Source organism: Cupressus sempervirens, chromosome 3 (assembly GCF_028749045.1).
Source record: "Cupressus sempervirens isolate cs-2001-9-10 chromosome 3, ASM2874904v1, whole genome shotgun sequence".
Classification (NCBI taxonomy): Eukaryota; Viridiplantae; Streptophyta; class Pinopsida; order Cupressales; family Cupressaceae; genus Cupressus; species Cupressus sempervirens.
The window spans coordinates 981,325,351-981,352,199 of NC_143120.1; the positions used below are offsets into that span (position 1 = coordinate 981,325,351).

The 26,849-nt window shown below is 35.9% G+C and overlaps 1 protein-coding gene across 1 annotated transcript in view; it reads left to right on the plus strand.

Annotated features, from left to right (window-relative positions):
• LOC149570038 (Ku70-binding family protein) overlaps window positions 1-26,849 on the plus strand; it is a 108,070-nt gene that overhangs the window by 9,075 nt on the left and 72,146 nt on the right. Inside the window, exon 3 of the mRNA XM_089822690.1 lies at window positions 23,827-23,964. Coding sequence (XP_089678816.1) covers window positions 23,827-23,964 — 138 coding nt within the window. The remainder of the gene's footprint in view (window positions 1-23,826; window positions 23,965-26,849) is intronic.

Here is a 26,849-nt window from a genome sequence, read left to right on the forward strand (position 1 = left end):
GGAGCCGAAGGTGCAAGTAGGGGTGGGGTATGTGTTATTCTCTCCTGCTTCAATTTCTAACATGTTGCAGTCTGGATGGAAAACTTTATAGTCTTCCATTTGCCAATGGAACAATACATTGAGGAAACTAGCTTCGTCCTCTAAGTAGTTCCCCAACTTTTGTATCCCTTCATCATCCGGTTCCATCCTTTCCACCATGTCACATTCTGTTCTTTTCGACCCAAAGTCTGATGCCAACTGTTGGCTCACTGCCTCATTTAGTAAGTTAATGACGTACTTCTTACAGTGACTCTCAATGGAAAGTATGTTCTTCGAGTTGTGGTTGGCCTTAGTTGTAATTAGCCAACCCCTTCCAAGGAGAGCATCGTACCACTTCTTTTCCAGTGACATGAACATGAAGTCCAAGAAGGACTGTTGGGTCCTAATAACTATTGAGCCATAAGTGTTCCAATTGGTTTGATGTCGTGTTGGTTGAGACCCACCAAATTGAAGGTTGGCAGCCAGAGTGTTGGCTTGCTGAGTGCTTTTCGCATTTCCTTTGGAAGTTCATTTATGTTAGATCCATTGTCCACAATGGTGTTTGTCAACTTGCCTCCCATAATTTCCATCTCAACCACCGCCAAGGTGCTTCCTATGCTCACTGCCAATAACATTGGATCCATGGTGGAATTGGTGGGATCACCTTTTGTGCTTCAGTTGTCTCGCCATTGTCAATCAATCTGCCATTGTTACCACTTACGTTGGCGATTGCCACCTTTAATTGTGGTAGGGTCTCTAGAAGGTATCCCACCCATATTGGTACAGTGGCTTGCAACATTTGTTTTATAATGTTTGTCTCAAACACTGATCGCAGGGGAGTGATCCATGTGACATTTTTTGTTCTTCGTCCATTGCTTTGAGTCCATTACCAATTTGCCATGAAATATGAATGATAATTATGGGCCTGCAAGTTACAATAAAATTCCATATTACCAAACCTTTAGGTGGATTTCAGATAGTTAGGATCCTATGATCTTTAGCGGAATCAAGGTATTTTGTCTTCATTATTTTAACTCATAACTACTTTGTATTTGAATAAAAGCTCCATACCAACTTTGCACCCAAAGCTTTATTCATGATTTGCCAATCCGTTAGTCTTACCCCACCTTTATCCTTTGATCGACATACTTTATGCCAAGCCAACAAGGCAATTACATTCCATCCAAAAGAACCTTGTCATTCTCTGCCCTATTGATTTAATCACCTTCTTCAAAATCTGTAAGCACATCATAAAATACACCAGTATTGCTGAAATGACAGATTCAAGCAGATCCTACCTGTTGCAATTAGCCACTTACTCTTCCATCCATCCATATGCCTTAAACAGCTATCAAATCCTTCCGAACTCCATACTTGCTGGCTCCCCCAAACAAAAGTAAGCCCAAGCACTTACCGGGGAGAGAACCTAATCTCATGCCTAACATTCTACAAATTTCCTGCTGCCTTTGAATAGCTGTGTTGATTTTTTTTTCTGATTTCCTCCAATTAATGAATTTCCCAAATGTCTTTCAATGTGTGTTGATTGTCTTCCTCATAATCGAAGCTTCCCTAAAAGATGCTTTTCCCATAAAAAATGTATCATCAACAAATTACAGATGTGAGATGGGATTAATGCTCGTAGCTACTTTAATGCCTTTCCACTGTCCATTACTTCGATTCTTAGATATTAATCTGCCCAGAGCCTCTACCTTTATGTTAAAAAGAAATGGTGAGACCATGTCTTCTTGTTTGCCCCCTTTATTTGAATCAAGAAAGCCTTGGGGCCTTCCATTTACCAAGATTGAGAAGCGAGGAGTGCTTATACAACTAGGAATCCATGTAACCCACTCCTTACAAAAGCCAAATCTCTCAAGGATTTTTAGTAGGAAACCTCTATTTACTTTGTCATAAACCTGTTAGATGTCTAGTTTTACCATCATACAATTTGTTTTGGTTAGTTGGATAGAGTGAATAGTATCACGTGCAACAATGAGACCTTGAAAAATGGACCTATTCTGTGTGAAACCACTTTGTTCAGGTGAAATCACCGTCTCCAAAACCCTTTTCAATCTGTTAGCTATCACTTTCGAGATTATTTTGTAGACCGTGTTGCATAGAGAGATCGGTCTAAAGTCCAAGGAATTGATTGCAATCTTTTATGGGATTAAAGCAATGAAAGTGTTGTTGAAATCTTTAAGAATAAAACCACCTCTCTTGGATTCCTCTATGACTTCCCACAAAACATAAGCAAAAATCTCCCCTAATTTTTGGAAAAAGGCTACTAGAAAACCATCTGGGCTTGGGGCTTTATCCCCACCCAGACTAAATAAAGCTCTTTTGACTTCCTCAATGGATATTTCCATCATAAGCTTTGCATTATGGGCCTCTGTAATGCAAGTAGGAATCATATCTAGAATGTCTTGATTAGTATTCAAGCATGCTTAAAGATGTTCGAGAAAAATTTAAGAGCCTACTTATTAATCTGATTTGCATCATTCAGAATAGTGCTATTAGGATCCTTTATTGTATAAATATTCTTATAGGATTCCCTATTTGCCATTTTTTAAACAAGATAAATGCTTTGTTACTTGAGCATTCTAAGGAACTTCTCCACCATCCAAACCAAAGCTTTAAACCCATCAACACGGAACCACATTACCTCAAACTCAAATGGACATTGATCCAAGGTTGCCTCTTCTTGAATTTTAAATCCAATAGAATAGTGGTCTAAACCGAAAGAGGTAGTATCTTTGCCTCACATGTCCATTGAAAATCAGCCTAGTTCCTTGCAAGGAGAAATCAATCCAACTTCTCTACAATATTGAGGAAGCCACCTCTCTTGTTAGTCCATTTACAATCATCATTTTTAAAAGGTAGTTCAGTGAGACCATTGTGTGTCACAAAGTCACAAAAATCCTGTTGGCTTTGTCTTAGCCATCGTGAACCACCCATTTTATCTGAAGGCCTCAATAAAGCATTGAAATTGCCGCCAAGGAAAAACATCCTTTCTTCTCTGACATCCAAAATTGCTAATAGTTCCAGCCATTAATTTTTTTTGAGCTGAGTTGTCTAGACCATAAACATTGATAACTGGAAAGCTAATGCAAAGCTGTTAAGAATAGACCCTCAACCATTGCCAATTTCTATCTCGATGGAACATTTGAACATTGCCCACTGAGTCATTCCAAAGAACACCAGTTCATCTTGAAGCACCAACAACCCCTACAAGGTTGCATTTCCATCTACTAAAGCACCTATAGAAAAAATCCATATCAAACCTTTTTTTCTTTCAATAAGACCAGATTGGGTCTTGCCTGATCAAAACATCTTTTGATTAGATGGATCTTGTTATGGGCATTGCAGCCGCTGACATTCCACTAAAGGATTTTCATGGCTGCCATGAAAAGGCATAGAGTTTTCCTGATCTCAATTTATTGCACCCAACAACATTGCTAACCATTTCAAGTCTCATTCTGTTAGTTTTAGGACCAAGTTTCTTTTTCTCTAATTTTTGCCTTGCTTAGTGACACTAAAGTTTTCTCTAAGGATCTCTTCTCCATTATCTTGAGACCTGCTTGATGCCCTGACACATCCTCACCCCCAACTCGTCTCCAGAAACAAAATCTGAGTTTGAATCTTCCGAGTTACTTCCACTATCTCTGACCCCCTCAAAGGAACTCTCTATATTTCTAATCGGGGATATTGGAATAACTTTGTAGATAGGCAACTGTGTATCTATCTCCCTATCATCTTCAAGAGGCTTGTTCTCTAATTCCATGTTCAGTTTAACATTGTGGGATATAATCTCACTGGGTCTGCACCTGGCTTCTCTGCTTGTCTTGCATTAGTTTGTCCATCACTTCCATGTTTTCTTAGAAAGAACATCCTTCCTCAAATGGCCCTACTTCAGATTTTTCACTAGTTATTTTGGATTGCTATTGTAATAAATTTACTCCTCTTGTGTACAGAGTCCAACCCTTGCCTTCTTCCCCTCCATTTTGCATCATTATGAACATCATCACTTGCCATCAACAATTCATAATCCTGCAAATTTCGCTCAGCCTCTACATCTTTTGAAACATTTTCTTCTACACTTTGAATCACCTCCTGATTAGAATATTATATTTGTTTCTTTAATGGTCATCTTAGTTAGGCTTTAGTTTATTAAGTAGTTTCTATTTTTGTCTTTAGCTCACGACTGTTTCTTTTAGAAACATCGTCTTTGTAAATCTATATAAGGAGCTTTCATCTCCTTTGTTTAATACAACTACAACATCGATTTACATAACATGGCATCAGAGTAGGTTAGTAGGATCATAAAATTTGGTGAATTTTTAAAGAAAAAGAGCTTGTTTTGATTTGGATTTTTTTCGAGAAATTTGGTTTTTTTGATTTTTTAAAATAAAAGTTGTTAGAGGTATTTTATGAAATTTGTGGTTTCTCTTCGAAGAGTTTTGCTGAAAATCGCAAGCCTGGTTGGGGTTTTGAGTGTGCGACTTCTTGGTTTGGGGCAAAAGTCTCCGATTTTCAAAGGTTGCATGTATTTGCATGCAAGTTGCATGCTACTTGCATATGCTATTTTACCATGCAAAGTCTTGTGTTTTGCCACACCAAGGTTTCTTTGATGGGTTTTCATAATTTTTTCCCTCAAAAAATTTCTGATTCTATAATACACAAAGTTGCATGGAATTCCTTTGTGGGTTTACAAATTTTCCTCAAAAATAATCTGGTGGATTTATAATTTTTTTAAGAAAAAGTTATATGTTGGGTTATATCGTTTTCCTAAAAAATGAAGCTTTCTAATCTTTGATCTGTGTCTTGGATTTTGCTGTTTGGCTCTAATCGATATTTCACCTCAAAAATCGTATATGGTTTATCCTCAAAATTGTGTTAGTTGTTCTGAGTGTTTGTCTATCTCTAGGGAAGAGCAACTCATTATCCAACATCAGGTTGGATGTTTTTGTGATGATTTCTGGTCAGAGGTTTTGCTGATTCTGGGAGGGTTACTGCAGACTCATCTTAGTGGCAGAGTCAGTGACAGACTCTTGTCTCTTGTTTCAAAGCATTTGGAAGAGGGGGACACCCCTCTCTGTTCTTTTTTGGATGGATTTTTGCTTCTCTTGTTCATTGACATTCTACAGATTTGAGGAGGGTCTTAACAACAGCAAAATGTTTTCTAGAATTTGTGACCAAAACATAACAGTTAGACAATGACCATTAAGGGAGGGTATTAGAATATTATAATGTTTCCCTAATGGTCATCTTAGCTAGTCTTCATTTTATTAAGTAGTTTCTATTTTTGTCTTTAGTTCACATCTTTGTAAATCTATGTAAGGAGCTTTCATCTTCTTTGTTTATTACAACTACAACAACATCGATTTACCATAACACTGCTGGCTCATATCATCTCAAAGGATTTCAACTCATATCCTCAGTCAAGAAAAAAGTTGATTTCCTCCCTTTACAACTCATCCTAGTAGCTTTTGTTCCAGGTTACTATGAGTGGATCACTCATTTTCTATTTTTGGGCAGCCTCCCATTCTTGCTTATTCCGTTGTTCTTCCCATTGGTCAGTTTCAGTTAGGCTCACCATCTCATCGACTAAGGAGTTTTGAGCTAAATCTTTCCCCTTTTCCATGTTTGAGCATCTATTATCTAGGTGTTTGACTCCATTGCATTTAGAATACGAATCTATTGCTTCCTCGATTTCTATCTGTTAATGCCAGTTTCTTTCTGCTCTCTTAATTTCTATTGTTTTTGGGAGGGTGTATTTCCTACAATAAGATGCAGATTCAGGTAAACATGCTATAATCAGTTCTACCACCAACTTCCTTAGCCCTCATTATACCAAGTCCATTTCCAATATTCTTTAGGGTTTCATGATCCCAATACTCCCGAGGGAGATTTTTCATCCTGGCCCAAATTGGAACCTCTTAAATGTTTATTGTAGTAGAATCGAATTGGAGAGCCCAATCCTTTAAATAAAAACCCTTTCCAACCATCATAAATTGATGCAGGAGCACCTTGGGTCGTTGGCAATCTTGCATCACCTAAAAATATTTCCCTTTAGTTTTGTTTGTGAATTCCACTTTCCGTGTTTTTAGTGGTGTTCCTTGGATTTAGATCATTTTCTATCATGGACCTAGGGATTGTTGTACATATCATGTTTTACTTATGTCTAGGATCGTGCCTTACGTGGACCACATGTCGTTTTAACAACTTGGCTTTGAGATCCTTATGATTTGGGTCCTGACCCATAATTCTATATTACGTTTTCTTATTCTTGGAAAATGTGATAGATTTGGGCTAACGTGATTCTTGCAAAGGCTTTATAAATTGAGGCCTTGTTTATTGTTTGGAGGATGATCTTGGTAGTAGTGAAGTCGATGATACAAAAAATCTTTTAGAAGGTTAGCACTGTGGTTTAGATTTGAATTTCCATTGTAATTGTGAATGTAAGCCTAAGAATGTAAGTTGCATATTGTAGGACAATCCGATACAAATCTTGATTTTGAGATAATGCGAAGATCTATTGTAATATGTTGATTATCTATTCTTGTGTCTGGTGTTGATTGTTTCTATTGTGTTACTCTTGCGTGGCTTGGACTATCTCCATTGGGGAAACTCTTGCCATGACTACGATAGATGGTATCAGAGTAAGGTTGATGTTCTTGTGTTAGTAGATCTAAGCCCTAAGCTTGTGAAGCCATAGATGAGTTTGTTGTGGGGTGGTAGGGTGTGGATTTGGCCCACAATTGCTTAGGACTTGCGCAATGGGATTACAAAGGAATTGCTTGCTGGTTGGTAACATTGTTTGGGTTGTCTAGGCATTCTAAGGGTGAATAGATCACCGAGTTGGAGGAATAATGCAAGTGTGTTCAATAGATCGCTGAGTGAGAGGCAATTGGAACCTTGTAATCAAATTGCCAAGGATGAGACAATTGCACCCCAGGATTAGAAAGATGTTGCCTAAAAGAATTAACCGTAGGGGACTAGAACAAATGATAGAGGACTTCAAGAATGAGATGAGGAATGAGATCCCAAGGAATCTTGAGACCAAGGAGGAATATGAAGAAGTTGCTGAAGATTTTGAGACTGTAGATACTAAGATATCTACAGTTGAAGATAGATTGTCTAGAGCTATGGCACAAGTAAGTAAAAGTCATAGAATGGAGGTTTGTAATTTGTTTTGTTCATTGCATTCCAAGGATTTGATAGATTGAATTGGTGAATTGAAAGATTACTTTGAACTTGAGGATATTAGAGATTTGCAGAGGGTTAGATTAGCAAAGACTAAGTTGAAGGGTTATGCTGCCTTTTGGCGGAAAGAGTTGTAGAAAGATAGAGAGGAGAATGGTGAAATGGAGATCACTAGTTGGAGGCAAATGGTTGCAACATTCAAGGCTAAATTCATTCTAGAAGTTTATGAGGTTGAGTTATTCAAGAAGTTGCAAAACTTGAAGTAGAAGGACATGCATGTGGAGGAATACACTGAGGAGTTCTACAAGATGACAATTAGATCTGGACGTTGAGATATATCTAAGGAGAAGGTGGCTAGATATATTAATGGCCTGAGATTCAATATTTAGGATGAGCATAGTATGTTGGGGATTTTACAGTGGAAGAAGCTTATTAGCATGCATTGGAGGCAAAAGATAAGAAGGAATCTGAGTAGTCCTGGAGGAAAGGAGAAGCAAGTGGTAATGGAAAAGAGAAACAAACCATTGAAAATGAACGTGATCAGAGGACACTTAGGAGAGGAAGTGACAACAATGAATTCAAAGGTACTTGTTTCAAATGTGGTGGCACAAGAGATAGAACCTTTCAATGTTATGAGGGATCTAGCAAAAGCTTGAGTAAACAAATTGGAGTCCCTTATGCTTAGGAGAGTCATGGAAGCCGTACCTATACAAAGGAGAAATTTGTTTAGGATTGTAGGCAAATCGGGAGGTAATATTGTAAGGTTATTGTGGAAAGTGAAAGTACTGATAATTTAGTAACAAAAGAGATGGTGTAGATGCTTGGTTTGAAGAGGCTTAAACATCCTTGCCCTTATGGGTTAAGTTGGTTTCAAGACGGTCATTTGGCGGAGGTGAAAGAACAATGTTTGGTGAACTTCAAAATTGGACCTTACAAATATAAGCTATTGTGAGATGTGGTATCTATGAGTGCTTGTCATGTTCTATTAAGGAGAGCTTGGCAATATGATAGAGGAGTTATCCATGGTTGCAAAAGAAACTTGGTCACAACAGAAAAGGATGGGCATAGGTTTACTTTGGTTTCCTTGAAGGAGCAAGAGGGAATAAATGAAAGAAATTTGGGCATTGTGAAGAGCTACTATTTGGAAGAAGCAAAATGCAGAGGTCGATATGGATGAGAATAAGGATTTTAGAGGTAGATTTGAGAACAAATTAGTATCAGATAATGAGAGGGGAAAAGTGAAGCAGTAGAAGACTTAGGTTGTTGATCAAATGGCTTGTCACTAAGGAAAATCTGATATGCGAAAAAAGGGGGGTGGTCGTAAAAGATCTTTACTACCTTATGTAGGAGTGAGGCATGATAGAGCAAGTGCAAAACAAAGTGAGCTGATGGGTTTGATAGAAGAAAGATATGAAGTACAAAGGATGAAAATTGCAGACAAAGAGGATATTTGGATTAAGAACGAGCATGGGATTTCTGCCTTGAATCCTGTAAGATGTTCGTAAGTTCCTCTTATGGAACATCTTCTTCTCACTAGAGGTGTCTGATGCAGGAGCATCCTTGGGTTGTTGGCAATCTTGCATCTCCCAAAATTATTTCCTTTTAGTTTTTTTCCTATTTTCCAATTTCAATGTTTTTAATGACATTCCTTGGATTGGGATTTGTTGTCACAGACCTCAGGGATTGTTTTGGACATCGTGTTTTTACTTATGTCGTAGGTTCTCGCCTTATTTGGATTCTTCGCAATGGAGTTATTCTAGATTCTTGTTTGGTTTTGTGTGTTCTTGTTGTTCTAATAGTGAGATGGAGTTTTTCGATCTCGTGAAGCATTTTCTCGTTTGATGAAGCATTGTAGCTCATATCATGATGTTCTTGAATCATTGACTGATGTTCCTCTTCGATCATTTGTCATTTTAACAACTTGGCTTTGAGATCCTTATGATTTGGGTCCTGGTCTATATTTCTATATTACATTTTCTTATTCTTGTAAAATGTGATAGATTGGGGCTGACTTGATTCTTGCAAAGGCTCCATAAATTGAGGCCTTGTTCATTGTTTGGAATATGATATTGGCAGTGGTGAAGTCGATGATAAGGAAAACCTTTTGGAAGGTTAGCATTATGGCTCAAATATTGATTCTCTCTATAAACCCTCGGATGGTGGTGCAAATGCATTCTGGTTCTCGGATGCCTTTGGCTTCTCCTCGGATGCGCCGCCTAGGCTTGTGGATACTTGCAAGTGTGCTTTTTGGGACATCCTGTTGGTCCATGGATTCCCCTGAACTATAAGACTTAGATTATAAGGGATTCACCTTATAAGTTAAGGTTACCCATGTAAAGAGTTTTATTACTGGCCAAAACAGATGACATGCCACAAATGCTTCTCTTAGGTTTGGAGATACTTTTCTAAGGATGTATATGTGATGGGCTGCAGAGAATTCAACTGTCTGTAATGGTTGTATGTGATTTTGTGCGTTTTATTTTATCTTTTCTATTTCTTGGTAACAATCTTTGACCATGTTGCGGAGTTCTGGGAGTTGTTGATTTAAATACTTCAACTATCTAGTCAAAAGCATGTCCTAAAACTAGATCAGGAAAGTTACAAGTTGACTATACACCTGGGCACTGAAGTTTACCCAAATGAACTGTGTTATCATTGTTTGGAGATGCAGGAAGGCATCCCAACTGTCTGTTGAAAATTAGATTTTCTATCTGATTTATGCATGTTAGATGTAGTTTTCAAATGTTATTTTTTATTCTTTTGAGCTGTCCCACCATTTCAAATTGTGGAGCCTTAAATTTTGAGGTGAGAAATTGTCTTTCGCTGCAAACCCAATTTTTTAAAAGATGTGGCTGAAGTCATTGTCCTTCAAAATGTATTAATGCCTAGGCTTGCTAGCTTAGGTAGCTATGGTACTTGAACTTTTTGATTCCAAGCCCACAATCGAATGATTTATTTTTGTATATTTCTTGCATTTCTTTGCGCACGTATGCACACACACATATGTGTACGCACGCGTATGCACACACCACCCAACCACCCAAACACGCACACACCCACACTCACCCACACACGCATGCACGCAAGCACACACCCACACACACACGTAGACACACACCCATGCACGCATGCACACATGCACACACCCACACACACCCACACGCACGCATGTAGACACACCCACACACACATGAACACAATTGCACGCACGCACGCACACACACACAGACACAGACACAAACACAAACACAGACACATAGACACAGAAAGACACATCTGATTCTTGCATTTGCATCCGCATTAGCATTGGCAAATTAGCACTGTGGTTCGGATCTGAATTTCTATTGTAATGGGCATGTAATCCTAAGAATGCAAGCTGCATGTTGCAGGCCAATCTGATGTAAATCTTGATTTTTTGTTAATGTGAAGATCTGTTGTGGCATGTTGATTGACATTTCTCTTGGATCACGTGTCATTTTAACAACTTGGCATTGAGATCCTTATGATTTGGGCCCTAACCTATATTTCTGTATTACATTTGCTTATTCTTGGAAGATGTGATAGATTGAGGCGGACTTGATTCTTACAGAGGCTCTATAAATTGAGGCCTTGTTCATTGTTTGGAATATGATCTTGGCAGTGGTGAAGTCGATGATAAGGAAAACCTTTTGGAAGGTTAGCATTGTGGTTTGGATCTGAATTTCTGTTGTAATTGGACATGTAATCCTAAGAATGTAAGCTGCATGTTGCAGGTCAATCTGATGTAAATCTTGATTCTGTGATAATGCAAAGATTTGTTGTAGCATGTTGATTATCTATTCTTGTGTCTGGTGTTGATTGTTTCTGCTGTGTGACTCTTGCTGGATGGTGTGGACCATCTCCATTGGGGAAACTCCTACCATGATTGCATCATAAATGATCCACTATTGATGATGATGGAGGCCTAATTTTAAGGCCTCCATTTGTGCCCCCGAGCTCCGAAAATGAACTAAATTCCTATTGATGAGTGAAAGATGTCACACCTGTGAATCTATAATGATGGCTTTCATGTTTTATCTTCTAGATGCTATTATTTTTTCGTCTGATAGGCAGAAGAATATTGCACTCAGTCCTGTAAATGTCACAGCACAAGATGAAGCATAGATGGCAATAAGAAAGTTCAAACCAACACCAACTGGTATCTTGAACGATGCGTCCTAGAAATCAGACTCATGATGTATATACGATCCAACAGTCACGACAATATAGAATTGATGGCACAATTCAAAGGAAGTAAAAAACAAAACAAGAAATATATGTATGATAATGTGAGACGACATCATTGACTGTGTGGAATATGATTGCAGACTGTATCCATACCTTTATCAGTTGAAAGTATATACAACGATTAGAACTGGAGCAGCAAAATCAAACTATCTACGCATAAACAAAGATATCAAAAGTCAACTATTGAACAAGGAGTTATACGATGCCCAAGGCTGAAGCAAAATTAACTCATACTTGATGAAGTATCAAAAGATTAGTGACATCGCAAAAGCCAGAGGGAGGAAGCACATCAATAAATGCAACACCAAATATGAGAATGGCTTACGGTTCATATGGAAGCATTGTCGACGGCTGATTCATCCAAGTGTATGCATCTATAGTCAAAGACATTTATCCCAATAAGCAGCAAGCATATGTGGATGACATGGTAAATATGTGGTCCCCAAGCCGGTTGTTCAAGTATCAAATCTGTGGAAGGTGGCATCGTGTATAATCTTTCTGAAGTTACCAGTTGAACTTGGAAACAACAAAGAAGGTTAACCTATAGTTTGCGGCTCATATTCATACTTCATGGTAACGTTACCCCTGCAATTATTAATAAATAGAAGCCACCGTGTGGATATATAGAAGAAGCCGTCCAATATAAGATGATATTTGAGTCACCTTGTGGATGTCGCTAAGAGCTTTCAGTGTAATAAATCAATAATCCTGACAAGTATTGAACATTATGATGTGTTGTCCTGCATTTTGTGGTGACAAAATGCAAGTAACAGTATGAAACATTTTCACCTTAGTTTCGCATTTCTCTGAGTTTAGTTCGTAATTTAATTGGTTAGTATTGATCAACCAATCAGTGCCAATTGATATAATGAATCCTTTTACTGAAGGCCTTCGTCAAGTCTTTTTCATTTTTCTGATTATCGAGCCTATGCTTGATTTTTGAGGCCTTCATCGTTCTTATCTTGGCTTTTGAGTTTGTATTTGTTAGTTTTTAGTCCTTTGGTCTTCCTCATGTCATGCCTTCCACTTTTCCCTTCAATTCGGTCTAACCTAGAGCTCAATCAGAATTGTCAGTCAAGAGATATGCTCATTTTAGTGCCTCAAAAGTGGACCTTTTTGGTGCAACAATATGAATTAAAAATATGATGTTATATTTTTAATTTGACTTTCACTTTTTGATAAATATAACTTAAATTCACTTTTTGTTATGTTTTTAAGTTACTTTAACTTTAAATTTTTAACTTAAGGTGACTATAGTGCACTTTATGTTATAATTTTAAGTTGAGTTACTTTTTAATTTTTCACTTAAAGTGACTATATAACTACATAGTTCCAGTTTAATTTTTGATTTTTAAATCAAATGCTTATTTAAATTTTACTTTTTAAATAATGTTTATATGTTATATTTTTAACTATGATAGATAATTATTGTTTATGACCCATTTAGTAACATTTTTATAAATTTAAGTGGATCAAATGACTTTAAGTTATCAAAAGTGGACATTTTATATGCAATTACATGCAAAATCCATCAAAAGTGGATATTTTACATGTCGCTACAGATAAAGTTCAACTTGGTGGACCTCTTTGATGTCATTACATCAAAAGGTTGTCAAAAGTGGACCTTTTTTATGTCACTGCATATAAAATTCAACTTGGTGGACTTTTTTGATGTCATTACATCAAAAGGTTATCAAGAGTGGACCTTTTTGATGTCACTGCATCAAAAGTTAAGTTTTTATGTCTTTGCATCCAAAACGTGAGATGTAACTTAAAATGTGTAATTGCATCCAAAAGGTCTGATTTTGATTGCTTGCACATTTTAAAATATGCTATTCACTCTAAAAGGTCCGATTTTAAACTAAAGCATGTTTTAATATGTGTATTGGCCTCCAAAAAGTTTGATTTTGAAGAAATGCATGCATTTGGCTTCCAAGAACCCGATTTTGGAGATTGTGAGAAATTTACTTGATGGTTTTGCATAAAATCTTTTCCATTAGGGTCGTTTTTGCTTGGCAACGGATTTTCTAACATAAAAAATGGATTTATCTTGCTAAAAAACGGTTTTTCAAACTCCTTCCAAGGGCATGTTTTTGGAAAAATCTTCAAATAAATCCATTTTGAGTGATTTAAATCACGCTTTTTTGCAAGGAAAATAGGCGTTTTGGCATCTTCAATCATTTGCAATACATCTTGGCCCACATTTTTGCACTTGGAAGCCAAAAACGAATTCATTTCTTGCCTTTTATAAATCACGTTTTTGTTAAAAAAGCCTAGAAAATTGGGGTTTTTATCCACTTTTTTGCATCTTGGAGTCACGTTTTTGCATTTTGATCTATGTATATACATTTAGGGAAGTTATTTTTACATTCACAAGTCAAAAATGGCTAAAAAAATGCACTTTTTGGCCACGTTTTTGCAAAAACGACACAGATTTTTGCATTAAAAAGTCGCGTTTAAAAAAAAAAACCTTAAAAAATGACTTGTCAGCCCATACATTTGGATCAAGAGGGGTCGTTTTTGAGTTTTAATGCGTGTTCTTGTCTTTGGAGACCACGGTTTTGGCCTTCTCGTGTCAAATTCAAACATTGAATGTCCATTTAATGCAAGTACGAAAAAAAGTCAAAAAGTTGTTTGAAAATACAGATTTGAGGAAGAATTGGTCTTCAAGTCTATAAAACTTGCTATTTTGGCTCTTTAACCTCTAAGTAAGTGGACATTTTCAAACTTGCTCATCAATTTGTGCTTATTTTGCTATTTCCATGTACATTATTGCTTGATGATTTCCACTTGTTGCCATGGAAAGTGCATTTTTTCTTTAAAAATGAAGAAATTGTTCGTTTTCTTGTTTTTGGTTCTTTCCCAAGTTCTAATTTCAAATTTGTGTGTTGAAGTGCATTGCATCTTGACATGTTTGAGTCACTTTCCAAAGGTACATTTTTCTTTTGAGTTTTTGTGCTTTGTGCTTGCTTGCCAGTTTTCTCCACTTTGGAGAAGTTACAAGTTCTTTCCCAAGAACTCGTTGTTGCTTCACTCCACTTTCCATTTCATGCGAGAGCATCGTCACATTCCATTTCCATCTTTCCATATGCACTTACACCTCCATGAGCAAATACATGTTATTCCACTTCTCGTGTCATTACGCATTTCATTTCATCTGTCATCTGTATTTACATGTAAGCTCATCCTCCATCCACATTTGCATGTCATCTCACTTTTCATTCCTTATTACATGTAATCCATTTCTGTGTAATGACATCTTGAAAGCCCAAGTCACTTTTTAAAAATCAACAATCTCCATTTGCACGCATTCCCATGCGCCAAACACTTTACTTCAAAAAAAAGAAGTTAAAGGTGCTGATGGAAAGTTATTCCAAGTTTACGTCCGGACATCATCAAGAAGGTTTTCAAAGTGTCAAAGAATCTAGAATGTGTCAATCTACAAAGGAAAATTCACAACAACTTGAGCTAAAAAAGCTTGAACATGTCAAAGTTTTCAAATGACAACGAACAATTCATCAAAAAAAGTCAGAGGTTATCTAAAGATGCAAGACCATAGTTATCAAGGTGAATGCAGCAGTACAAGGTACAGGAACTTTCGATCCTATGATCATGTGGGATTGCATCGTCAGGTAAAAGGCTCTTCAGAACAATCCCTAGGATTGTTTCCTTCTCTTCCGTCTTCTTTCTTTTTCTTTCATATTTGTAGTGGAGAGGATGCATTGCATGAAAAAATGTAATTATATGTAATGCGAGTTATATGTACATGAAAAAATGTAATGTGAATTGCACGTGCAGTTGCATGTAACCCTATATTTTTTCTTCCAGTTAGATTAGGTCAAAGTTGGTTGAGTTGCTCCCACTTTTTCCTCCACCTTTTTCTCAACTCCTGTGCCTATATAAAGGAGTGCCTCCTCATCGTAAAAATCATCTTTTGTTATGCAAGAAAGCTTTGCCACATTTGTGCAAGCATAACTTTGATTGTGTAGTATGAATTTGGGAGAAAAGTGAATAAAAGAAGCAATTGAATCCGAAGCTTTGTCTGGAAGCAATTGTGATAGAGCAAATTAGAAGCTTTGACTATAATTTGTGCCTATTGTCTTTGATTCATGTTATTATTGTGTGTTCAATAATAGAGCATAGTGATTTAAGAAGCAATCGGAGCCGAAGCTTTGACTGGGAGCGGTTGTGGAAATATATAGCTAGAAGCTTTATCTGTAGCTTATACTTCTTTTTTAATTCGCAAAATAGTTAAGTTATTTTTACTTTAAGGAGTCTTTGTGCCCTAATTGTAAACTTTTTCCATATAGAAGTACGACCAGACTTAGAGCCAAACCGGTACGGTTTTCAGCTAGCCTTTGAGTTAGTGAAGGTTTATTGGTATCACTATTTCCAGTGCTTGATAGAAGTGTAGTTAGAGATTCACCCTGCCCATTACTCGCTTCGTGAGTAATGGGATTCTTTCTTGAAAGATAAGAAGAAAGGATATTGGTAACACCCATTTTATAAAATCTCTCGACTTTTTGCTTAACTTGAGTTGATCTAAGGAACGGTGAGAAGGGGGAGCCTTCCCTTTAAGGTAGGAGAGACTCAGTCTCACATGCTGTGGCTAGTCATCCTATTTTGTGACTGGAGTTTTACTCAAAACTGTCGGTTGCAAAATATCCACCCAACATGATGCAAAGCTACGTGAAGCATAGGTTTTAGTAATTACGATATATATGGGAAAGGATTGAACTCCAGTCCAGGAGCCACAATAAAACCAATTACCTATAAAAGCAAAGCATTTTGGAGTTCAGTTAAAAAGAAGGCATATTTGTTACATCCCAAATTTTGACCTAATTTAAATTTATTTATAGCCGTTGAATTGAATGGATTTTCTTTCATAATCATGTGAAAAGGGAAGTTAAATATATCCATTGTATTCATTATGTTAACTATTTAATGATGATGATCGTTATCCATTGTTTGTCATATGATGATTAGCGGTTGCTTGGTTTTGGAATTATGGTTAACAATTAATTTTTTTATCTACATTAAATGTTATTATGGATTTATCATGGAACTTGTTATTATCATGGAAAATGTTGCACGAGTGATTGCAGGAGAAGATGAAGGGGAGAAGCATTGCTAAACGAGATCAACAGAATGGGATACTAGCTTAGTCCAATTATCGGGTTGACAGGTATGACCTTTAACTGTCTTAGTAAGGACCTAACGACTTGAACATCAAGATACAATTGATGGACACATGAGTTATTAAATAAACATGTAAAATATTAGTTATTTTTAATTAATTTAAAATAATGCATACCTCAAATGGCTTTTGATTGATTTTTTCTCCACATCATTATAATGTATATTTATGTATGTGTACATAGATATAGAAATAAAGGTAACACCATAATATTATTTTTATACAAGATTTTATCTAATACGTACATTTAAATACATATACAAGAAGATAAAATAATCTTCTAAATAAAACATGAATTTAGATACACATAATAATAGATACGACCTTGGGTAAAATATATAATATGATGTTAACTTATAAATACATGTACGTGCAAGTAGATAAATATATTGTAAATTATCTTTGATTTATAACTTTCAAATCTTTTTCCATATTTATTCAATTTCTTGCTAGAAACTTGTTAGTGAACAGATTGTCTTTCGAGAAAATACGTGCAAACCTGACCCTGAATGCCCAAATGAAAGAACAAATTGACACCAACAGTTGGATAGGTTATCATGGGATTGATAACCTTCCTCTGAATTTTATTGGGTACAGCTCCCCGCACAAGATATCCAATGAATTAAATGTGGATGCTTTTAACCAGAAAACACGAAAGGACATCAGACATCTACCCGTAAACACAGAGTAGACGCGAAACCTAAGAATTGAAAAGAAAGGAAACAGAATACAACAGATCACACAAAGTTAATTTGTTGTACACTGTATCATGTAACAAGGATAAAACTGTGTCTTTCATCTTCTTGAGATAATTAAAATCAGAGCCTTGTAAGATATTAAGGAATGACAACATAATAAAGGAACAATGACATTAGACTGTAATTTTCAGAGAAAACTGAAAATGACTCAAAGTTCGAATTCAGTGGAAGGAAAAACACATTATAGCCAAAGTTAAATGTATTTCACCTCCAGCTTCCCTTCCCTGACTGTAAAGATCACAAAGCCTCTTTCACACATTACAATCCAACCATCATTTAAACCAAACAGAAATTCTTTCTACCATATTACATCAAACATCAAAAAGACTGTAACCCTCTCTCAGCTACAAAGTTCTGAAAAAGAGGCAGAAAAATAAAGCCCATGCTCTGCTTCTCTCTGTCCCTCAAGAAGATGAAACTATTCTGTCAAAATTTCCTCCTTCCTCGCCTGAAGCCCAAAGTCTGCAGTTTGGAAGCCCGAAGAATTGGAACCCCCCCTCAGTTTTTTGCTCTCCTTAAATAAAACTTCTTTTTCACCTTCGGTTCTGGTAACCGTTTCTTGAGTGTCCCCTCCCTTTATATTCTCGAGAGATTTTCTATTATGTTCTCATATGTTCTTGGTCAATTATTCTTTTAAAACTGACCTTTGATGTTACTCCTCATAGGATTTATTTGAAAATATCTTAAATATTTCCTTTATTTTGGAAATACATATTGCTCAATATATGACACTCGTCCAATGTCTCCTCATATTTCAAATAAAGAAACCTCCAGTTTGCTGATGAGCATTAAACTTTTGACATTTGGAAGGAATGCACCAAATTTTTTTTTAATGATAACTGATTCCTAGCCTACGGAAGAACCCCTTTCCATCAACTCGTGGAGTGTGTACTGGAATTGATCTTTTGTGAGGAGGTGAATTTGGTGTCATTGCATGGTGAATTGGTGGCAACAATGATGAATTTATGCCTTTGCCTTGTCACTTGATGGGAGACACAGAATTAGAATGTTGTCTTCGAGATCTTACGGGAGAAAATGTCTTGGCGACCCCACAACAGAGTTTATATCTGGTGTTTTATTAATAGCTGCTTCTCTTATGTATGAACTAGAAGATTATTTAGATGCTTGTGTAGCTGTGGTGCTTTCTATTGTCTTTGAATGTGTTCCAACTTTGCCGCATGTCAATTACACTTTTTGACAGTGTACATCAATATATTCTTCTTGTTTGCAAGTTTTCTCTGTTGATCAATGGATTAAGATAACCGGTCATTGGATTCTTGCAATGCATAATCAAGCTAGTTGATTTTACCCTCAAGATCTCGTATGGTGGGCTTGATTCCAATCCTTTAATTTGAGCTCGAATGTATCATAATAACCAAATTGGGAACTGGCATTACACTTTTCTCATAGCACTGCATGTAACTTCACGTTTCACCTCTGCCGCTTGCCCTGATCTTCCCATGTTTTTCATGACATTCGAGAGGCCACGATGTCTCAATTCAAACTTTCGTGCAGGTTCATTCTTGTCATTTCATTTATATTGGTGCTCTTTGTACCAGCAGCTTATATGTATGCTCTCGAGCCCAGGCCTTAGATATTATTTAAAACAATCTACAGTCTCCATCACGCGTCCTCTTGCAATTTTTTAGATGAACAAAGCATTGTCTTTCCTCTCTCTTGGCATGTTTACTGTTCTTTATTCCTCTGTACACGCATATTCCCAGGTTTGGGAAAGTCGCACTGCGTATTTTACACATGCATTCACCCTTGGGTTCCGACCACACAACCTTATGTGATGTTATAGTTGTTTGATTTGTTCCCGATTTGTGACTATAATATATTGCGCTTTGCGAAACTAATAGGAGATTATTAGGTTTGCATGAAGTGCAAGGTGCATTTCTAGGAAACAATTGAACAAATATTTGAATGATGGGCATAGCAGACAGCAGTTTCTATTAATGTGCATTCCAAGATCAGCTGCCAGCTCGTGGATGCTCTCATGTTTCAAGATGAGAGAATGCTATATATACTTCAAAAACTGAGCCCATGTACATAATCTGCACAAACACATCTTTGACTAGCCATCCAACGATTTTGTCTACTCTGTTTCCTTTTTGTATTTTCAGTCCGATGGAGGATGAGGCTGGGGTGCTTTGGAGAACATCTTGACTCATATTCACACAAATATGTCGATGCCTTATTCGAGCTCGGTTTCCTTGCTTCCAAATGAGAGACCAACCCTCTCTTTATTGAGCTTGAGCATAAACTATATTCATGTACATCTGATTATCTTAGACCATGCAGCTTTCACAGCCTGACCTCTCATTGCCTCATTTGTGCTTCATTGATGAATTCATTGTAACAAGAAGCCTTTTAGTATGTCAAATTGTATGGTCTCCGTAACTAGTATAGCTCATTATGAACTTCAAATGCCCATCCTTATTACCTTTAATAACATGTAACTCTGAGCATCAACCGTGGAATTCTGAATACGTGGGGCCCTAAATTGCATCTTTGCCTTTATGAATCCATCAAAGATTTCGTACATTTTTAAAAACAATCATCTGAACACACCTTGAACCTTGAAGCTTTGATCTTTGAATATTGTGGACTTAATAAACTCCCGAAGTATGAACTCGAACCTATGACTTCAAACAAATTAAACCATTCTGAATCAATGAAAAGAACTTTGAAGATACACTATGATGGTATTTTATTCTTTGGTTGAGGGGTGTCTTCAAACTATGACCTCTGAACTCTTGCACTAAATCATTGAATTTGATAACTTTGAGCTTGGACTTGAATCTGCATGTTGAACCAATGAACCAACTTGGACCTCTGAACCATCGAACCACTTTGAACTTCAGTTTGAAGTGGTTCAAAAACTCTGAACTTGAAGTTTTGAAACTGTGACCATATCGGGCACTAACAAAACCGAAATGCACATTTGACATATTATATTGGCGATCAAGAAGCCAAGTCTTTTCTTTATGAGTTATGGCCATGATAACTTCCCTTTCATTTATATTTCCTTGCTGAAGTACGTGATTAGTAATTGCACTAAGACTGCATCCAGAGTTCTTTCCGTGAAGGGGCTAGTTGATAGTGTCTAGCCAAAACTCAATTATTTTTCAAATTTTACTAGGTTATGTGGTTGCCCCCATATCCCAATGATTATAATATGTTTTTTTAATCAGATACTACTGCATTTTGAAATTACAGCAGTAAGATACAGTTCTAGAATTTGCCGTAAATCATCTTTGTTTAATATCATTGGTTAGTTCCTCTTTAGGACAAAACTTCTTATGATGAGTCAAGACCAAGTATCCATGACATGATATCATATCTCTACTTTATTGTTGTTTCTCAGGTCACAGAAATGTGATATGTTGGAAACACATAATATTCTTATATCAGTTGAAGATCAACAGAAAGAGCTGGTTGCTCTGAGATTCAAACACCTGGGACTTATCGACTGTATAGCCAAGGAAGAGGTGAAAAGGTAAGATAGAAATCTGCATTAACAAGGAAGAAAAATCAGACATGACATAACAATTCTGAATTATTTGAAAAAGGAAAATTATTTAATAGCTCATGCATTTTCATACTTATTGTTCCCCTGTTGTCAAGTCGAGCGGTGGTGATTGGGTAATTGAACCCATCCGAAAACCTTGGCCAAGGTCGTTAAAGGCATGTTTGCAATCTATGATCACTTGATGTCAGTAGTGCCAGTTATTCAGACATGTCTGTTCATAACTGTGGGGACATTCTAAACACCTGAATGCTCAGGTGGCTGGACTAAAAATATCCCAAGCCTGATCTCGAGGTAGGGAGGGCCTTTCTATCCAATAGATTGTGTGTGGATGAATATGGTCTGAGGTTGGGAGGTTAAGCCTAGGTTAGTGCTTCTCCTCTTACCGGAAGCCAAGGCTTGCACAACTAATTAAAGACTCACCAATTACTTCTCGTATGTTCCTCTTTCTATTTCATGTTATGCATTTACTTTACTTGTATGCAAGGAAAGATAGTTAATTGTTATTTCAGTTATTTCAGGTCATCGTTATTACAGTTATTTCAGTTGATCGTTAGTACAGTTATTTTAGTTGGTTTTGTTATCTCAATTAATCGTTAGTAGTTAAATCAATTAATGTCTCATGAAAAGGATTCAAGATATTTTGTTTCAATAGTTAGTTGAGGAAAACTCTTTCATATACTAGTTCTCCTTTATTTTGTTATGAAAATCCGTTTGTTACAATATTTCAGATGTGGTTAGATAAGACCTATTGAATATTACCCAGGAACAAATTAATTAAGAGAGAATAAAATTATTTAAATATGAAAAGGTGCGATCTGTCGTAAGAAGATGCAGGATATACATTATGACTTTTCATTTGAAAAGTCACAACATTTGAATAATAAGATATAAATAACGAAATGATTGGAGAAGAACAAAGATATTTGAAAAAAACATATTCAAGAAGACATATTCGAAAACCATATAAGAGAAGAAGGAAAGCATTTGTAAGGAGGGATAAGGTGCTTATAATATGGCTTTGTACTATAAATTCATATGATAAATAAAAAGGCTTTTATTTTTATTAAAGACATGGAGATTTAAACTGCAGTTGATTCGTCTTTTATAATCATTTTTTTGATTCTGTATACAATTTTGGTCAGGTAAGTGGATGAGGTCATCTATGGCATTTAAACTCGTTCATCACAAATATTGTGAAATATTTAATTGTTTCCAAATCTGTGTCTAGTCTATTTCCCCAACCTTAGGAGTTAAAGCGCAATCTAGATTAGTTTAGAATTGCGTATATATATTTGATTTGTCGCGTCTTGATTATTAAATTGTTTATAGTTTATGTGCATAGAACATTATAAAATTGTATGTTATAATCTTCATTGTAGTTGACTCTGTTGCTCGGATAAGCTAAAGCACTAGTCTTTTTATCATTGAAGTAGTGGATTTATATTTGAAGTCAGAAAATCTATAACTTCCTTATTACAAACCTCAAATCCATTGTTAAAAATCTTATACAAAAACATTCATTTCAAACTATCACATAACTCCATATTAATCAAGTTCAAAGACCTTGCCAGCCGGAGAACTCACAAAGCGTAAATTCGCTATAGAAAAGCCTTGAACCAAGTAGTCAGCGTTTGAGGTGAAGGTCTACCCGCCTGGGTGTAGCGGAGCCTAAAGTGCAGGGGAATCAAGGTGATTCTCGTTCGTTGGCCAGAATTGATTGTGGAATCCTATCGGAGAAGTGGCAGGCTCTTGGATTTTCAATTTGTGGTTTTGGGAACCAACAGATGGTCCACTCTTTATCTTAGTTGTTGGATAGATAACCAAGTAAAAACCACTTGCAAGGGTTTTTAAAATACATTCTTTGTCCCAATGCTCGTCACACAAACTTCTAATCTTGGAGAGAGCTGGCCATTTCCCACCCCTTTTCATGAAAAAAAAACACGAGCCTTGGAAAAACAGACAAAATCGCTCCATTCTCTATTTTCAACTAATATTGACACCACCCTAGTATGCACAAGATGGAATATTACCTTGTCAAGATCCTCATTCATGCTTTTCTGCTTTGGCCGCTATTACTTCCATTGCAGCTGCTTGAATTCCACTCTATCAACCAAACACATTGTTCCGAAATGGTGTTAATCCTTTGTGGATTCAACCCAGTCTGTTGAGCATGATTCTTCAAGTTAACCGCTCTGTAGCCCAGATTAAAAGTGGAGCCTTCCATGCTCTATAGGGCTCTTTCCTTCTGGGGTTCTGAAAAAGTCCCCCATTTTGTTTGTTGAAAGGCCATTGGGTCTGTGATTACCCACTGTAGTGCAGCCTCTGGTGCCATTGAAAACCCTGCCTGATTAATGCAATACATTTCTGAAATAATTATGGAAGAAACAAATTATTTGATAGACATAAACAAGGTAATCAATTGAAGTGCGATGTAAATTTTGCACTTGGGCCTGTGCATTGAATTTCTAAATTAAGTTGTCAAATCTGTGTGAGTCTTATAACAGTTGGCATGCATTATGTGTTGGAGATTTGCTTTCTACATTGTTTGCAATACTTTGTTATTTACTGTAACTTATATTTGAAAACATATGCAAATGACCAAACATTGTATATCAGATTTGTAGACCATCATCATCTTTTGATGAGTGTCATATGTATATTCTCTATAAGCACTAATATGATTTATTGTTTATTAAAACATTGAGCTTTCAAAGTAATACACAAAGTTGTTGGTGAATATCTTATTATAATTGAAATTATGGATACAGTAATGTTTGTTTTTATCATCATGTGGTCCTGAAAGGTGTGCTGCATTATGATTTCGATTTAAAAAAAAATCTTGTTTGGTACAGATTGAAGTGTGCAGCAATCATGTGACTCTTCAAGATGAAGTAAATCAAGTCATAATTCATGAGCTAATCCATGCATATGATGAATGCCGAGCGGGAAACCTGGATTGGTCAAATTGTGCACATCATGCTTGCAGTGAGGTTAGTAGAGTTTGTGGATAAAAAATTATACCTATTTATTATATGTCTCTGTAGTTTCTGTAAATCCACCAAGATACTGAACTAGAGTAAGTACATTGACATTGGAAGTATATGCCAAGAATTTGACCAAAAATACAGGATCCTGGTTGGGTGTCATTTTCTTATATTCATCTTATGAATGATGAGCAGTTTGTGACCAGAAACTCGTAGTACTCACAGCATAGTTTACATAGAACTACAAAATAGGATGTAGAACTTAAATGTTTGCAGTGATTAATAACTAGATATGGGTTGTTTTTCCTTACTGCTAGATAAATGTTTGACAATAGGATGCTTTCCTTGGATGTGATTTTAGAGTGTTATTATGGCATTAAAATTGTGTGCGATTTATTTCATCTGGATGAGTTTATTGGATTTTACTGTATTTTATCGTACCTGAAGTGATGGCTTTATAAGAGTGGGCACATGCAGCTGTTCAAACATTCTTACAAGTGTGTTGCAACCCTACAGGTTTTTCTAGAGAGGTGGTGACCTAGCCACAGAAAATAAACAGTAAGTTTTTGGAAACAAATAATTGTGTTGTATCACTGCCAACATAAAACTAGGGCATACATGTTTGATGGTTTGAAGTTTGATGTTATGATGCCAAACATTTTGAGGAGATACGATAGCATTAGCATATTCTTAATTGAGAGTGATATTATATTTTGCTTGCATTATCAATAAATTTAGCTGTTAATTTTTAATGACTCTAGTAAACTTATTCAGTTTTCTCTTTTTGGTGAAATTAAAATCTACTGAAGTCATGAAATAACAAACTTAAACATAGCTTGTAATTGTAACATCTTCTGGCCTATTAAATGAGCAGTACCAAAGATGCCTCTCACTGTATATTCAGATTCAACTTTGTATTCAATGTTTTAAAAGTACATTTTTAGTTTTACAAGCTGTCAATGTTAAAAATGAGGATTAGCACTCGGTATGAGTTTCAACTTATCACAAATGTACTTCTTGCTGGGCAAAATAGTGACTGCATAGGGATGATGAAATATTCTTAGTATGATTCATGGTAAATTCCAGAATGTGAAATCTGGAGCAAGTCACTCCTGAGACAAATTTTGATGGCATTGGTAAATATTATTAGTGCCTGCCTATATATAGGCAGGGAACTAATGTTTCCAGTTGTCTTTGTCAATTGATTTTTATAAGTAAATTTATTGAACTTCTAAATTTTAAAAATATATTTATTTTTAAATTAATTTTTAATCATTTATTTCATTTTTTGATTGGCTGATCCTAATTTCCTTGGATAATATTGTTTTTTAATTCAAAAAATATCAAAAGAAAAATTATCTAGTCTCCGGAAAGTTCTAGGAAACTCTGGAATGATCCACTTAGGGTTTGTAGACACAAGCTGTTGCTCATGCATCTTCTTCAGCAAGCAAGGCGCTATGAATATCATCCATGAAGTCTGAGATGAGATTGTGCTGTTTCAACAAATTGGCAGTAACTGCATGGGGCCTCTTTCGAAGATCAACATGAACAGTAAGGAAATCATATATTCCAACCAGATCTCCGAAAGATTCAGGGTAATTGGCTTCAAAGAATTTGCTCTCATTTTGCAAAACATATCTATTCAACCCTGGATCAACTGAGACAACCATCCGTGATCTTCCAAACAGATTAGTTCTAAAAATTGGTCAATACGTGCATTAAAAATGATCTTGAAACTCATTTCCAATCAATTATCTCAAAAATAGCAAGATCAAAGGCAGAGCCTTTAAGGGGCAAAATGGTTCTGAGCATCAACAAGACCAGAGGTCGGGACTTGAAGGGCATACTGGTCCAATAACTCTATAGGAGAGGTAAATTTCAATTTTGTTTTCCAGCAAAATCAGGCATTTTAAAAGAGTCCAGTGGTATTATGGAGTGTGCAAACGGTGCAGGTGCTAGCAGTAGTAGAAGGTGAATCCAGAGAAATAGATTGATCCGGTGACTGTAAGTGCCCTAAGGAGCTTGGAGGGCATAGCCACCGGTGTGCACAAGGGTTTTTGTATGCAATAAGAGAGACTGTCAGGGACTTCAAGGTTTTTAAAGATTCTATCAACAAATTTAGGGATTTTTTAAAGTTTCTCTAAAAATTATCTTTAATAATCATGTTTTTGTATGTGATAAGAAGGATTTTCAGGGGACTTCATCAAATTTTTTAGATTCTGTCAAAATTATCTCTAATGTTTAAGTTTTTTTATGCAATAAGAGAGATTTTCAGAGGAAGTCACAATGTTTTACAAGATTATTTTGAAACATTGATTATTTGATATACTAATCTGTGTTTATCTTTTTAGATAAATTGTTATTTGTGATTCTTATATATATAATATATATTATATATGTAACATAATATATATTATATATTATGCATTATATATCTCATATATATATATATATATATATATGATATATGTAATATAATATGTATTATATATATTATGCATTATATATTATTATATAATAATATAATAATATAATATTATATTACATATATGGTTAATATATTAATATTATATATATGTTAAAGATAAGTTATACATATAGTTATTGATAATGCTGATTAACTATAGAGACATGTCTCCTCTCATATTATACATATATGAGATCCAAATCTGCATTTAGAAATCATCAATTACAATGGTAATGAGAGTACATTTGCAGATATGATCTAAGTTATTTCAACATGGTATCAGAGCCAAATTGCAAATGTACTTCAAGAAATAAAGACCAATAATTCTGCATAAGGAGAATGCCAGGTTCGAATGTTTTAGAGAAGGATAAAATTTCAGAATACTCAACTTGCAAGTTGGTCATGCTTTGCAGTGGAAACATTG